General features: G+C 31.0%; 1 protein-coding gene across 6 annotated transcripts in view; it reads right to left on the reverse strand.

The window, feature by feature from the left end:
* Positions 1–238: 238 nt before the first annotated feature.
* LOC106667183 overlaps positions 239–14,009 on the reverse strand; it is a 31,281-nt gene continuing 17,510 nt past the window's right edge. For 3 of the 6 annotated variants that reach the window (XM_024225271.1, XM_014394950.2, XM_014394952.2), the window contains 7 exons: positions 12,953–13,231; positions 10,485–10,625; positions 9,925–10,003; positions 8,356–8,408; positions 8,080–8,151; positions 4,465–6,058; positions 1,657–1,739 (listed from right to left, as the gene is read on the reverse strand). In XM_024225271.1, coding sequence (XP_024081039.1) covers positions 1,684–1,739; positions 4,465–6,058; positions 8,080–8,151; positions 8,356–8,408; positions 9,925–10,003; positions 10,485–10,625; positions 12,953–13,231 — 2,274 coding nt within the window. In that variant the 3' untranslated portion in view covers positions 1,657–1,683. Of the gene's footprint in view, positions 702–1,656; positions 1,740–4,464; positions 6,059–8,079; positions 8,152–8,355; positions 8,409–9,924; positions 10,004–10,484; positions 10,626–12,952; positions 13,232–13,870; positions 13,978–14,009 lie in introns of those variants that run through there. The other 3 variants (XM_024225272.1, XM_014394948.2, XM_014394951.2) reach the window with 3 other exon arrangements.

Here is a 14,009-nt window from a genome sequence, read left to right on the forward strand (position 1 = left end):
AGATGTATATTTTTGTTTTAATAATTTACATGAATATCATTTATAAAGGCTTAAAAGTTAAAAATGTGTTTCATTCATTTTCTGCACTTTTATTCTTCTTACTTATTAAACAAATCTCAAAATAAGAAAAAATAGAACAAATGAGATCGGCGTGTTCTCACATTGTTGTTCAACATTACATATTACATATACGACTTACATGAAAAATTATATATTATTGCTAACTATTATTGGTCAATATATATATATATATATATATATATTTATATAGTCGATATATATGGTTATTGCTTAGAAAAATTGGAAGGTTTTAATAAATACTTTAGGGCAGTGAATGGGTCTCTGCTTAGTATAAAAAAATTATAACATTATTTTTTTAATATAATTCCAGTTCGGTCATTGCATTTCTTTTAGTATAAAATTGGCTAAAAATAAACCAGTAGAAGACAATGTTAAATGATTAAATATACTCAATAGAACATATATATATTTTCTTCCGTGGAATAAAATAATAATATCCAATATACAAAGAATTTGTATTTAATATGAAAACTTGTATACATACATTTCCAAATACAAAGTAATATTAGTTTTAAAACGTACCTTAAAAGCGAAAAAATCGGTGAGATCTTCCTTTAACAGTGAGAAAAGGGAAGAAAGTAAAATTAATCATTTTATTGAAGAATGTACAATTTTAAACTCTGAAAAGAGAATTATAAATTAAAATTACCCATTTTCATTAAGCAAAAACAAATATTGTTTATGCCCTTTAAGACATATTTAAATAACAGATTTGTGCTTATAATTTATTGCATTTAAACTGTGTAGAAATTGAATAAAGGAAAATAAATATCTAGTAGAGACTACAATTCAGATTTTAAGATATTTCATTTTAAAAGTTCATTCATTTTGTTGTTTTGTATCATCCGTTCTATGCCTTCTTTGCAAATCATACATAACAATTCCTAACCGGCCAGACACACTGTCGTTCAAATAAGAAAGAACTTCATATGAAATTTAGTGGGGGGAGGTAATGAATTGATCCTGTACAAAATATTTTAAAACTACAAAAATCACGCATAAAATTGTAATTTAGCTTTTTTTATATTGTTTATAAAACCTCTTATAAACACAGAACAACAGAGAAATATTTCCAAGTCACCACAGAACCATTCCACTACATTCTGTGCATTTATCACCAATTGAACTAACCAACTAGTCAGTCATTAATCAAAACACAAAACGTGCAATATTGGATATCGCTTTGAAACAATAAACAACAGAATTAATTGTAAAATTAAATTACAAACCATAGAAACAACAAATAAACAATTTAATTTAAAACAAAAACTAAAACAATTCTGTGAGCTCAGCATCACAACTCAATATTTTCAGAAACTTAAAAGTTAATGCAATAAATAAATAAACTGCAGAGAATGAATATCACACATTAAAGCCCGTTCAGTGTAACAGTTAATAAATATACATTAATATATCTTTGGCCTTGGTAAATAAAAAAGGAATTCTCGAGAGATGTTATTAATAAGATTAATATTGAACACATGGCTGAATTCCTTTGCTATTAATTATTAATCTTTAAATTCAAGTAATATTTACATCTTTATTTTATTAATAGGTAACAATAACCCTCACAAAAAGTATATTTCTCACCAGTAACAATAATTATCCAGAAAAGTACTTCACTTCTCCTGCAAGTCCACTCTGTATGTACTCCCAATCTGAAATAATATGAGAAATCACAGTATAAGTAACATTAATAATGAATGTTATTATCACAGTGAGCCATGAGTATCACCTACCCAATACAATTATGCTCTGGGGTTATTGACAATTAGATAGCTCAAAATGCATGAAAGTTACAAGCTAGAAATATATTCACTCATTCTCAAAATGCTGCTTCCTCTCCTATATACATACCGTTCATTCCAATAAAACAATGGATACTCGATATCTCAACTAACTTAATAAGGCTTGTTTGGGTAACTCGATATTCTGCATCAAATCACACACACCATACATTCACACTATTCAAAACATTGATTCACACAAGAAAGTTACTACAACATTTTATAATAAATTTAATGATTCACCATAATTATACAGGATGTGGTATAGGGATTCACATTAAGTACCTTAGACAAAAGGACAAATTGAAAATGAGGAATCAGCTGAATTCAATCATTGGATATAAAGAATTCAAGAACCTTCAAGCTAATTTTGGAAGTTAAGAATGGAATGTATCAGAGGAAGCAAGAAAAAACTTCGAATCCTGGCAGATTCTTAACAGGACACGGCAGACTGAATGGGCATCTGAAGAAGATTGGCAAAACACAACGGCATGTGCTGATTATACAAAGAAACAAAGGAGACACCAACTAACAAACTGTGGTGCCATATTTGCCCATAGGAGGATGTGTTCTGGGTTGTAGAATGTAACAGTACAAGAAATGTAGCCACTGAAACCAGGCCTACTGATCAAGTTCCTTGATGAACTATCACTCACCGGTCTAGGGTGAGAAAAACCCTTTTGAAAAACATTGTTAAAAATAGGTAGTTAATCCCAAAAGTCAGTCTAAAATAAACTGCGACACATACGACATGGAAGCAGATAAAATTCATTTGAGGATTGCTTTATTATAAAAGTTCATTCTTGGGCAGTGCTTTGGATGCCTGTTGAAATTTTGTGGAATTTTATGGTAATGACTTAGTAACTGAATGTGTTAACAGTGGATCTGATTTAACCAAAGACCATCCTGGATGTGGAACGCCTAATGAGCTTAAAAATGACGAATTATTACTGACATTGAAGGATGAGGAAAATTAAGTGTAGCAGAGCTATCAAGAGATTTCAGGAACATTGCACAATAATAGAAAGAACCCTGGGTTATATTGTGAACTGAGGGTTTACATGAATTGTCCCTCAGGAACAAGGAAGACGGTATGCTGCATTTTGCACCTGAATAGGAATAAATCGTAAGGGTTTATTTCCAATGTTGTCACTGGGGATAAGATGGTTTTTTACAAAAATGTTAAAAGCCGTAGGACTGTTTGCAAGAAGAAAGAAAAGTTGCCGTCAACGTATGTTAGAGAAAAAAATTATCAGGAATTGTTACCACACAATCAAACCCCTATGGCAGAAGTGTACGATGCAGCTAGAGCGTCTTGGGTACGAGTTGAAGGAAAAACTTCCAGCCCTGGAGAATAGAACCAACATTGTATTTCACCATAACACCATGCTACACTTAGAGTAAAATCATTGAGTAGCCTGTCCCTTCTAATTTTTACTCGTTCAGCTTGCTACACAACTACATTGATGATAGGGATTTTTTAATGTAAAAGCGCTGAAAATCAGACTTACAGTTTGCTTCTCATCTGTCATCAGACTTTTACAAAAATTGGATATTTCTAACACCAGGACGTTGGTAGTATGTTATAAAAAACAAAAGAAATTATGTTTTGGATTAAAAATAAAATAAATATAAATTTTGAAAATTTTACTATTTTTCTCTCTGGAAAGCTAAAAAAATGCATACACCTAATACAATAATGAATATTGTTATATCAAATGATATTTTAAAAAACAAAGAATAAAAAAGAGGAAGGGCAGAATTGAAAACTGGCATATTTTATTTCACACCCACCATTTACACAGAATACAAGGAAAAATGTCTAACTGTGCAAAACGAAAAGAAACTCTACCACCTTGAAAATATTTCACCATTGACTCTCCCACCATGTATTCACACTACTAAATGCTTACACCAGAAAATGAACACGAAAATGTTGGATATTTTTTTTTCATTTTACACACTAGACTTCTTGAAATCATTCAAAAATCTGAATTAACGACAACCCAAACTCTCATTGTTGTGTTAATAAACTAGTCAATCCCAGAAGAGCCCATGGATTTTATTGGATTAAAGTATGAAAAGTGTATTGTAAAGTGATTTGGCCCAGCGTTACAACACCCAATGGGTAGGTTGGAGGTTAAGCCCTCCACTATGACAGGAATTATTTTACTTAATTTTTACTAGAACAAAAATACGTCTGCGTTAAAAAATGTTAATTTGAGTGATGTCTCTGACATTCATGCTGCGTATTTAATATTTTTAGTGCAAATTATATGATATATCAGAGGTTTTATTAGTGTATATATATTATATGCAATATAAATCCGGGCACTGCACACGAGTTTACAAACAATATAATTATAACTATGGAAACAAAAATAAAATAGGAAATGATTAACACGCTTAATGCGGGCTGACTTACAGGAAAGTATTTGGAACATGCACGCAGGTCATAAAGTGTAAAAACTTAAGAAAAACAAAACGATTCTGTTTATAGAGGTGAAAATTGAAATTCAGCCAGTATTGAATGTGTTACGACATAAAATAGTAAATATACATTAACAAACAAATTAATAAAATAATAAACAATTACCTGATGAAATAAATTTGATTATGCTGTCGATGTCTCCATTTGAAGTTGCTTTCATTACGTTAGCATAATAATTGTCCTTACACTGATTCAAGTGAGAATTTTCTACAGTGGGTTTCTTTTTAACAGCCAATTCTTCTTCACCTTGCAACAGCTGTTCATTAATCTCAAAACCAAATTCTAAGTCATTAACTATTGGCCTTTCCTTAGTTCGGCTCAAAAGTATCACAGGAGGCCGTTTTGGTACTGTTTCTTCACCAGGTGGAGGAGCAGGGGTAACATTATCACTGGGTTTAATTTTTACATACACTGTCTCTTCCACATTCACACACTTATTTACATATTTATCCTTAGGAGGAACAACCAAAGTAAATTCCACAAACATGTCATTTGAACTATTTGATGTTTTATTTGCACTATCGTTTGCAGTACTTGGAGCTGTGCTAATCAAATTACTTGAAGTACTCTGATTGTTACTGGTGTTAGTTCTACTATGACTGCTGGAGTTAACCTGATTTGAATCCCCAATATGTAACAAAGGTGGATAATCTTGAGGGCTGCAAATAGGACTAAAGCTATTTTTTTCACGTTTCTTTGGCAGTGATACCATAACGGATGGTACAGGTTCATTAGGTTCAATAACATCATTTGAACCAGATGTTTTATCACAAGATTCTGAGATGTAAGAGGACTCATTGACCTGTTTAGAAGGTGTTGGTACAGCCTTAATTATGTCAGCATAAGATGTGTGATTACTATTTGCTCTTGTTTCCAAATTCATTTCATTCCTTTTAACCTTGGTACTAGAGACAGGCAAAGAATGGACACTGTCTAAGTCGGAACTTTCACCAGACTTTTCTGAAGACGGAACTGACGATGTAGATTTTCTCCTATGGTAATCATTTTTTCTTTTAAATGAATATAGTCCACCTCTTTGTTTGTTGTCATGAGCATAAAAGTTTTTGTAGTCATGTCTATATTCTTGCTTGTGGCCATATTGATGTTGCTCCCTTCCCCTATTCCTGTTTACAAAGAAAATATTTTTCCTTTTCTTTTGTTTTTTTGTGACGGTATGGAATTCAGCATCTTGAAGTTCAGGATCCTCTTTTCTTGGCATAATATTTTCAATCATAATAACGTTAGAGTCAGGTTTTGGATTTATTTTATTTCCCTTTTCTAAATTGTTCTTGTCGAGTTTTGTCGGGCATGATTTTTGTTCTACCTTTTGACATTCTGTTTTATTTTCAAGTTTCAAAGGCAAAGATTTGATATCCTGTTGTGTTTCACTTTTCTTCACCTCGCTCTGAGTGAGATCTTCAAACTTTGAAACTGAAACTTCTTCTAGACTGTTGCTTTTATGAAATTGCGTATCTTTACTTTTACGACCTTTTCTCAATGTTTCCGAGCTCTTATCTCGTGGCTGAAGTTTGCTAGCAATATGTCCAGAATTTTTTGTGAAATTCATCTGCCTTCCTCTTTTGTCTTCACCATGAGTGGGCGACTCAATATATTTCATCAAAGCATCTATATCTTGAGCAATATCACTTCTATGTCCCTCAATGTGTTGTGATAAAATTGTGTTCTTGTCATTCTTTGCCTACAGAAAATAGAAAGGATTTTAAATTATTTTTTACAATCAACATTTCTGACACATTTGTTAATAACAACAATTGTTGATAATTTGTAGATGTGATAAGAAACAAATTTTGTCTAAACTCAAATTTAAGTAAACATTAAAAATAACAGAAAATTAGTTATTTTAACCTCCTTTATACTTATCTAAAAAGAAATTCTCAAGTTAAACTAAATGCCAGTTCAAAATAATATTATACCAGGTAATCAGAATAGTTAGTGCGGTATTTTATTTATCATTTTAATACCATTACTCAACATTTTTATTTACATAAGAGGATTAGGTGTTTACATCATATTACCAAGAGGGGGAGGTATTGACACACTAATCAGGTAAAGGTCCCGGGTTTGAATGCAGCCAACATACAATTGATTGATAGGACCTCTGTTGTTGCGAACCCATGTTTAAAAAAAATACTAAGAGGATTCATTCAATTCTTAAAGAAAAAGTTTCAAACAGCTCACTGTTAAGTTAAAAAATGTTTTGTTCCACATGGCTTCAAAACCCATAATTCATGCATTAATGAATGAATTTAAGCTTGGTAATGTAACAGCTGAGGCAAATTGGCACAGCGTTCAAGATGAAACAATAAGTGGAGTGCATTGCCCACTCCAATCAAAAAGTTTATTTCTGGATACAAAGGGGCAGAAGATAAACCACTGTCTTGTAGACCTGACTTGAATCACAACAAGTTGAGGGAAGTTATCAAAGATGATTATTAAAACTCAAGACAGTGTTCAAAGTAAACGAAAAACCATTCGTTCTAGCATACATTAACGGGAAGGTATGGAATCTGAGCAAATGGGTTCCTCACAATGATAGCAAGCTGCAGTGTCTAAACATATGCCTTTTATTGCTTTCATGGCACAAAGAGATATTTTTTACCGCATTGACACATACAAAGAAAAATGGATCCTGTACAGTCCAGGATGTCATACCATTGGCTTTCACCAAATGACTTTGTACAATTGACGTGAAACCAAATATTCACCAACAAAAAGAAATGCTTTGTGTTTGGTAGAGTACAGTTGGCAATATGCTACAAACACCTGCCATGTGGACTGACCATCACCGTAGAAATCTACTCAAGCCAATTTCAATGAGTATATCTTGCCCTGGCCCAGAAAGGAGTAATTTTTCTCCAGAACAATGTGAGACCTGATACAGCCGTAGACCTGGACCTAGGCACCATCTGACTTTCACCTTTTCTTAGCAATGGGCATATGCGCAACAGAGCGATAATCGCTTCCAGCTGAAAAATGAGCTGAATTTTGAAATCCCGGGACCCATTTTTATGAAAACAGCAACTGGGCTAGTAGCAAGTTGGGTGAAGGTTATAAGTGCCGATTGAGACTCCCAAATAAATTATTTCTAAACTAATTTTAATTGTGACAATTATTAAACCCTTTAAACCCACACAAACTTTTCTGCTTGTCTGGTAGTTGGCCAACTTATTTGGTATCTGTATCTTTAAAATCAATAAAATCCAACTGAACAACATTGATGTATAATGTGGAACAGATTAACGAAACGAACTCAGCAAAATTGTTAGCTTTTTAAAGCAATTATTACACAATTGCCATTTCCATTGCCAACTAGTAATAATTTATTAAGGAATAAATATCATGCAGAAACACAAAAATATATGCTGCTTTTTGAACCACACTATGGCTGTTACATAATAGCACAGGGGACAGTTTTATCAAGAAGAAAGTATTAAAAGGGAAAAATACCCCTGACCACTATAAACCATATTATGATACAAAAAAATTGGAAACACAGATAATAAACTTACCATAAAACTACACGGTATGAATTTTCTTAAGTGTAACGTAATTTGATTTTGATCACTTTTGTTGATTATTAATTGGATACATTTAAAAAAATAAAATTGAATGAGTAAATGCAGTTTTTAATATTATATCATGTCAGCTTATTTTAGCCAATAGAAGTACAAAATGAAAATATTGGTTGCTAGAACGCACCTTTACTCCTCGGCGTTTTCTCTTGAATTCAAGATTATTGCCAAGAGCATTACCATTTTCATCCAGATTTTTCTGAAATCAAATAATAAAAACATCATATAGTAAAATAGGTGTAAATGTTTTTGAAGTCGTGTATAATTTTAAGTCAATTCCAAATTAATTTCCAACATTTTGTGCCAAATCTCTAAACGCTATGAAAAACCCTCTATTTTGTTTAAATTGTGAACATCCTTCTTTTTTGTTTTTAACTGTTTTCACTCTTTGAAAAATATTTACCTTTTCAATCAACCCTTCACGGTTCAGTGCTTCAGCAATCAATAAACTTTTCTCTGGAAAAAAAAATAAAGCCAGATTAAAGAAATTGAAAACTTGCTAAAGCGATCAAAAGCTGTTATAATTAATTTTCACGAAAAGCTGTTCTTAATTATCAACAAAATCAAGTTAAATTATTTTTTTCATTTTGATTGAGAAAATTTATAGTTTTAGTAACCATATTATATGGCATAGTTTTAGATTTGTTAATTGAAATTACTTTAGTTGTTGATCCCAAAAATGTTCTGCGTTTTTAATTGCTTTTTAACTCCTTTATTATAAATAAATAGTTACTGATGTTTTTATAATATGTACTACTTAGAAAATAGAACTTATAGACAAAACTAACCCTTTTGTTGTCGCTTAAAGCTAAAAGAAAAAACTATCCAATAAAACCTTCTAGTTAATGCTTTTTGTACGGCTGTATTAAATCCATTTTGTTTTACAACATACAATATTATCTGTAGTAATATAATAAAGAGAGAAAGTTTGTTTGTAAGAGATAATATCAAAATCTACTGGTCCAATTTTGATTAATTTTTTTTGCGCTTCTTATGATCACAGGAATGACGTATCATTTACTATTGCAGTGTCAAGAAAGATATGGTTTACACCTGTCATTGTGCATACCACAACACAAAGCAATTCGGCGTAACTGCTAATTACCACCAGTGATGCTTGGTGAAAAAGTAAGGGATATATGCAGAGAGGGAGATGTCAATACAGTATCGTGTCGTGTCAGTACAGCCAAGTAAACCGTCACGAAGTACAAATTAATGAAAAGCAACGCCGTTTACCATTTTAAGCAACACATTGCTTCTTTGAACTTCAGTCCAAACTAAAGAGATTAGAGCACAGTATCATGCTCATAGTACGTCAATGGGGAAGTGAGAGTGGGACATACTCACCATCCTGAATGGGTTAACAGCTGTATCAAACCAAAATAAAACCATTTTCATGATTTCCCAGTAAAAGATTACAAGCATACCTTGCTGGAAGGTTTTTGACTAAAAAAGAAGTAAAGTTGTTGTAAAGTTGTAACAAATATTGTTTTCACATGGAAATTTAATATATTTTCCCTGTTTATGCCCATTCTAGAGGGGTGAGTTACTCTGATGGGGATAGTCAACAATATCTACAACCGGTAAGGAAGGGTTCCTTTATAGAGGGGTTCAAAATGTACAGAAATCCTATCTATTTTGCCAGCGAGTGCAAAAATTGACTGCCAAGAGGGGTTTCACTTAATAAAGGTTCGAACTCTTGTTATTTTTCTGAATGCAGTTTCTTTTTCTCTATTTTCAATATTTAACAGAAGCAATTATAAAACGCATAATCAGTATATTATTTATTGTCTGGCTCTTACATGCTAAAATGTGTAAGAATATGAAGGGTACGAGGGAAAAACTGAAAAATAACTTTTTACTTAACATATTTACAGTACCGTCAAGGGGCAATGGCTAGTGTACATACAATTAAAAACGTTACAGCACAATTTATTTTAATATTCCTAATAATTATTTTGTTTTTATTTACCTTTTTCATCAGTAACAGTTTTTATTATCGTCTTCACTCCATCTTCTGCAGTCTGACTATTTTCATCACAAGACTTTTTCTAAAAAATATAATTTAAAAAAAAATAAACGAATTTACAAAAAAAAAAGAACTTAATGGCTTTTTAATCATCTGTTTGGATATGCTTACTTTAGCACCAAATTAGGGAGCTATAGCATGTAGTTTATACCACAATGCGTAATTAATGTCATATATAATGTTGTGACCATAAAAAGTATATTTTTTTAATAATAATGAATTGATTACGTAACACTTCATCTTAATTTACTTTTAATTAATTACAATTTATTTGTTTTCTTTTATATAACAAATCTGTCATATATTCCCTTAAACTTAATTAAATATATTCAAACATTTTAAAATTTAAAAATTCCTTTTTATAATACAATTTTTTTTTGTTATCAGGAGGGGATTTGCTATGATAAGAGTCAGACATTTATAACAAGTTAATTAAAATAAACTTTTTACAATATAATAAAGTAGTAATTCATATTGCTTATATGAATATGGCGCTAATTTACCTCAGGGCAACTATAAGGAGATGCTCCAGTTTGATCGTCAACAACTTTATAAATGTTGGTTTCATTTGAGATGAATTGTTGCAGCTTATAGAAATTTGTAAATGAACCATAGTTCCCATTGTTTATTATAGATGAATAATCCTTAAAATAAAGAAATAAAAAAATACATACAATACTTTATTATTATATAATATATCCTCAATAAATGCAAAGCAATTCCAAAAAGGGTTCAATATGTGGCAGTCTTTGTCAAATTTTCACTATTTTTTAATAAATTATTTTATTAAAGTTAGTTGTTACAATTTAAGTGTAATTGTTTCAGTTGTAGCTTAACCATGAACACTAGTGATAATAACTGCATTTCTTTTCTGAGCTGACATTGTTGAGAAAAAAATTTTCGGTAAAAAATAAAAATCACCATAAAAATGTTTAATCGTGTGAAATTGCACACTGCCAAAGTTCATAAATAGAAACCTCTGTGCAATAGATATTACCAGGCAAATAAATATAGCCACCATAATAAAAATACATGTTATATGATAGGCTTTTCCCAAAGCGGTAGCTTCATATTTTACAGTTAATGAGTTGAGAAAGATGTGCTTATATATAGAAAGGCAATAAAATAAATTTAAAACATCATACAATTCTTCTTTGGAGGTGACAGAACCGAAGGCTAAAATAAGTCAAAATATCATGCCAGCTTAACATTTTATGAAAGATAGATGGCACAACTAAGTGCACCTGAAAAACTGAGGTGGTCAATTTAAAAAATTTGCACTATACAATTGTGTTTGTGAATATTCTATTTTTTTAAAATGCTTGAAATAGTGAGGACAAGTCATGTTAAATATATGACAGAAAATCACCTTTTTCATTTAATTTCTGGCGTTTTAACCTTAATCGGGTCATCTACAAGGCATACCACCATATAACAAGTCTCTACATACCACCATATATTGATTGAGAATTTGTGTAAAAAATTATACAAGAAAAATGTGTACGATTATGCTAACATAAAGACGAATTTTAATTTAATCAAGATATTTTTATCATATAACATGTAGTGATATTACTGCATTTTTGTCAAGTGTAACAAGTGGTGAAATAGTTATGAGATGCAAATTTATACAGTGCTGTTTTTATAAGATTATGACAGGGTGAGGAAAGGTGGTATGAATTGGAAATTTTCTTTGAAAGTGGGTGGCTTTTTTTATTCAAAGGGAGTTTATTCAGATAATACAGTTACTAATATTAGAAAGGAACTTAATAAAATGTGGTAATAATGTGGTGTAGCTACACTACAACTGAGTTTGCTATCTACTCTGAGGTTGCTGTCTATTCTGTAATTAATGTTGTGTATGTCTCTGTTGATGTAAACCATTTCTAAAAAGTTTCATTTGTATTTGTAAAAATGATGGGTGGTCAATGCTGTGGAGTTAGGTTTCAGTTTTTACAATCATAGATATGTTATTTTATCCGTTTGTCAAGATACAGTGATGCAATTCCAATGTATGTGGCTAGACAATTTATGCTATTGATTTTGTAAAGTACATCTGATTTGTTGGCTAGTTTTGGTGAGTCTTTAATTGTGGAGAAGAGGGTGTGTACAGTTTGCGTTTTTAAAAGCTATTTTGAAGGTATGTGAGGAGAGAAAGTACTTGTGAAATAGGGAATGAATGAAAGAATGGTTATGTATATTGGTTTAACTGTGTGTTATTGGACTGGTTATGTGATGTTCCATGTGGAGGGTGTTTTTTGGTTTGAAGTAGGGTTGTAATTGGTTATGATTCTGTTAAGTAAGTTTTTAAGGTAATTATTGTTTTGTAGGATTTGTTTGTGTGCTAGAAAATTTTTTTGGTGCAAAGATTCATGGCTTACGGATTTGAGTCTATATGTAATAATCTTCTAGCTGTGTTTATTTTTGCGTGTGTGGGGTGGTCTGATGTGTAATTAAGATCTGTGTCTGTGTTCACTGGTTTTTGATACGAGTCTGTAATTAATGTGCCATCTGCATGTCTCATGAAACAAAGGTCGAAATGTGGGCAATTAAATGAAAAATGTGTTTTTCTGACATACATCTAACCTGACCGCTCCTCACTATTTCAATCACTCATTGGACCATAGGTTGCTTAACATCACACATTCTATTTTCTATTTAATTAAAATTAAAATAATAGTGTAAAATTGTTTTAAAAAGATTACTTAAAAAAAAAAAAACACTTTTAGCGAATTTAAACTAAGTTAATACAAAAACTAAACCTAAATCTAAAACAAAACATTATAAAGTGGAAAAGCTAGTAAAATCAATTGCAGTTCCACAATAAAACTACATACTTAATATTAGAAAAACAGATACAGAAGACTTCGCATTAAATAAAATTAATTTTATCTCACTTAGTTGATTAAATGATAGAAGCTTAATCAATTTTTTTCGTTTGGATGAATTTTTATTATAATAAATAAGTTACCTCCTCCTTGTAAGGGATCATATTTATGTCCTGTCCACCGCTTTTCCATGAACTAAGCCTCTGTCTGCTGTTATTCTTAGCGTGTGATTTGCAAAACTCGTCTTGGTTAGGGACTAGATTGTGCACTTGAGCCAAATCTTGTAAGGATCCGTGCGTATTCGTTTTGTCACAATCTTTCTTACTCCCGAATCCTTGTCGCCTTCTCAATTTTCGATTGTGCCTTTCAGGTCGCTCCATTCCAGAAAATTTATTTTCAGTCTCCGCACAATGTAATAACTCCTAAAAATACAAAAAAACTTGAATAATCCAATAATTAAATTATAGTAAAAACATATTTTAAAATATAGCCTGACATGTGTATAAGCCGTAAATGTATAAACATGTGTTTTTTAAGATGAACTCAATTTACTACAATAAATTGATAGTTTTATAGGACAACAAAGAACACAGTTCTCTATCTGGCTATCATTTTTTTCTTTTTTTTTTTTTAATACAGTGCCCTGTTTGTGTCCCAAGTCAGAATGGAGCATTATTTCCATAACCAACTTTTACTTCAACCCAGCTTTAAAAACAAAATATCATTTCCTGTAAATATTTGTGATGTCATTGTAAAACTATTAAATGAATCAACTGTCAGACAAGATATTTGTGCATTTATAAAATTTAACAGAGATTTCTTATAAATGATTACATTCATGAAAATGTCTTTCAGATAATAAAATTGCTTGGTTTACATAATTAAAATTAACACAAATGACCAAGACATGTCTCGTTTTGATTTAAAATCGAAAATAACATTATATGCAGAAAAACATTTGTTTTGTTGTTTAATTCCTCATTTTGATCCGTTGTTAAATATATTTTAGATTGGTTAACACTGTTAAAAAATTATAACATTTATAGTTAGTGATATATCACCTTTAAACAAGTTGGAGGTATCGAGACTACTCAATATTAGTGTTTTTGATATGTGCTTGATTTAGATACTTTCATAATTCAATAATTTGATAATGGTAGATTCAGGGCTGCAAAATGTTAACATTCCGTTATTGATATA

The sequence above is a fragment of the Cimex lectularius genome, unplaced genomic scaffold (genome assembly GCF_000648675.2).
Source record: "Cimex lectularius strain Harlan isolate CLEC.00 unplaced genomic scaffold, Clec_2.1 scaffold27, whole genome shotgun sequence".
In the NCBI taxonomy this organism is placed as follows: domain Eukaryota; kingdom Metazoa; phylum Arthropoda; class Insecta; order Hemiptera; family Cimicidae; genus Cimex; species Cimex lectularius.